The sequence below is a fragment of the Gekko japonicus genome, unplaced genomic scaffold (genome assembly GCF_001447785.1).
Source record: "Gekko japonicus isolate JY-2015 unplaced genomic scaffold, Gekko_japonicus_V1.1 scaffold2702, whole genome shotgun sequence".
Taxonomy (NCBI): domain Eukaryota; kingdom Metazoa; phylum Chordata; class Lepidosauria; order Squamata; family Gekkonidae; genus Gekko; species Gekko japonicus.
The window spans coordinates 210,499-213,228 of record NW_015176529.1 but is presented as its reverse complement, the minus strand read 5'-3'; the positions used below and the strand labels follow the sequence as shown (position 1 = coordinate 213,228).

At 58.4% G+C, this 2,730-nt stretch overlaps 1 protein-coding gene across 1 annotated transcript in view; it reads right to left on the bottom strand.

Annotated features, from left to right (window-relative positions):
* Window positions 1-334: 334 nt before the first annotated feature.
* The window catches only part of EXOC6B (exocyst complex component 6B), a gene marked incomplete at its 3' end in the record, with an annotated part of 109,205 nt that continues 106,809 nt past the window's right edge, over window positions 335-2,730 (bottom strand). The window contains exons 7-8 of the mRNA XM_015427428.1: window positions 1,321-1,497; window positions 335-403 (exon numbers count right to left, since the gene is read on the bottom strand). Of these exons, the coding sequence (XP_015282914.1) occupies window positions 335-403; window positions 1,321-1,497 (246 nt within the window). The remainder of the gene's footprint in view (window positions 404-1,320; window positions 1,498-2,730) is intronic.

Genomic DNA, 2,730 nt, shown 5'->3' with positions numbered 1-2,730 from the left:
TGAAAATGCAGAGGGGGAGGGCAGACGTGTGGGAGAACGGTGTTTAGATCCATTTCAATGCTTGTGGATTGACTGCCAAGGAAATCAGGAGTCAGTTGATTGCTCAGAAGAGCCAAGACAGGGTCAGCCTAGCGCTAAATGTCAGCCTCTGACCCAAATGCAAGAACTTTTCACCCTTCCGTGGTTTCCTTCAACTCCTCCTTTATCCCCACAGAATCACAACTCAGGACGAGAGCAGCTGTCCCCCGGCAGCGTCTCCCAGATCCTGGGCCAGCCCCCGGTGTTCTTGCAAGAGCCTCACTGTGCAGGGGCGAAGAGAAGAAAGCACACTTACCAGCACTGAGTAGATGTGCAGGCAACGGTACACAGGCGAGAAATCCACCAGCTCCTGGGCTCCTGGCACCTAGGACACCACCGACAGAAGGAGAAGAAGAAGAGCACCAGTCAGTCAACAGGAAAAGGGGGGGGCTCCCTGGCCGTGAAGCAGGGAGTGAGGGCCAAGGAGGGAAGCGGCAGGCGGTGTCTGGAACCAGGGGAGGCAACTGGCGGGAGAGGGAACAGGGGTGATTCCCAGGCCCCTTGGCTTCTTGCACTCCCCTGGGCACGGACAGGAGCCTTGCAAACTCTAATAAGGCTGGCAGGTGGGAGCATCAAAAGTCCCCCGGAGTGCCACCTGATTCAACTTCAAATTCCCCACTTCGACATGGGGGGGGGGGAGGAACTGGAAGCTGCACAAGGCCAGGGGCCAGGAGCACACGATCAAAGGCAATGCAGCCCCATTACCTTCGCCAAAAGCGAACAAGGGCAACTCAGCATCCAGCCTGTGCTCTTGCCTTGGGCGAGTTCTGTTTTTTAATTAGCCTCGTGCCCCCAACTCTGGCGACGGTCATCCTCCCATCCTCACCACCAGCACTAAGAGACGAACAGGGAACACACACACACACACACACACCCTTGACATGAACAATCCTGAACCGAACAGGGATCCAGTGGTGGCCCAGAACGTTCCTGGTCTTGGCGGGACTGAGGAGCAGGAAGACCAACGCTGCGCTCCAAGGACGGTATCTGCTGCCCTCCTCTGGCTAACCGGGGGGACTGCAGGTGCTTGGGGCCAAGTTGCAACACAGCTGGGATGGAGGCGGTGAAAGGACCAAAGGCCACTCTGTCCCCAAAGCAGCACTAAGGGGCAGTGGCCCATGGCGTGCCCCGAGGACCCAAGCCCTGACCCAAAGGAAAGGCTTCTTCTCATCCTCCACCCCACCCCTCACCTCCTGGTCACTTCCACCGGCCCGGACCCCTCTCCCCTTGGCAGGCACTTGCCTCCTCCTCCTCCCCCTCCTCTTCATCTTCGACGTCCAAGATCCCAGAATCCTGCTCGGAGACTGGGCTGCTGTTCTTGCGCTCTGGGTAGAAATGTAAAATTTCCAGAAATTTTGAAGCTCGGAAAAAACCCCGTTTTTTTTTCACGACGCTGTCCAAGTTCCTCTGCAGCTGGGCCTGGAACGGAAGCAGGTGGGAGGTGAGGTCCCCGAGTGACCCAGTCGGCCACCGCCCCACAGAGCCCTGGACGGGCCTTCCCTTCCTGAGCCCCTCCGAGGCCACGCAGCGGCAGAGAGGCCCTTCCACAAATCACGGCCCTAAACCCAGAGTGCCACCAGACAGATGCCCTTATGGCCCGGCAGCACTGGGGTGGACGGGCAGCCACGTGGCGCCTGCCACCAGGGGCACAGGGGGGCTCACCACCCCTTGACTCTTGGATCCACTCCTCTTTTCATCCCATGTCGGCAAAAGCCTTCCACATCTGGACCCCAGAGGTCTATGAAAGCATTCCCGCAGCATCCCAGGAAATCTGAGTCGTGCGGTGCTGATTGACGCGGTCTCTATAATGTATTCAGGCCCAGACTTTAAGACTGGGACCGGCTCAAGGCTTGGCTCAGTAGGAAAGACCCTGCGGCAAGCCCCTTCCTCGTTTCACCAAATCAGTCCATAAGCCTAACATTTTAATCCACAGGAAGCAGAATACAAGAGGGCTGTTATTGGGGGGGGGGGGTTGCAGCCGTAATTCCTCCGGTGCAGGAGCAGAGCTGTGCCAAAGAGCCGCCCCTCTCAACTGACAGCCTGGAAAAGGGCCGGGGATTTTCTTGTTCCATCACACCGTATCCATGACAGAGAGGAAAATCCTCTCGCCCCAGAGCTGAAAGTGTGTGCTGACGGAGTTTATGTCTGACGGCAAGAGGCTTAGGAGAGAGACATGCCCTGGTAAAGTCCCACTCTCGCAGAGAGCCCTCTAGGGATCCCTATTCCTCCCATAAAGAGCAGATGCGCAAGACACACCGATGGCCAGGCAGCCGACCAGAGGGACGCTACAGGAGCCCACGTGCCCCGGGGACGGGAGAAACGTGCCACGGGCCGTGGGTGACAGCGGGGCTCCAGCCCCGCAGGTTGCTCCCACTTGCCCACCACAACAGTGTGGAAGTCGCCCAGGTGCCACGGCAAGGAGAGCAAAATGGGAGTCGGGAGCCCCCTGAGAGCGAAAATCCTTTCCCTGAGACTGCAGAGGCGTCTAACTAGCATCAAGCCACAGCTAAAAAACAGAAAGCGGCTGGGGAAGAAGGAGAAACCACGTGGCCCACTGCATTGTGGGAACAAGTAGCAGGGGAGGCCTGTGAAGCGGCAGCACAGACAAAGCGGGGGAGACCCCCAGGGACAGCCCGTGGGCAGGAACTCTTT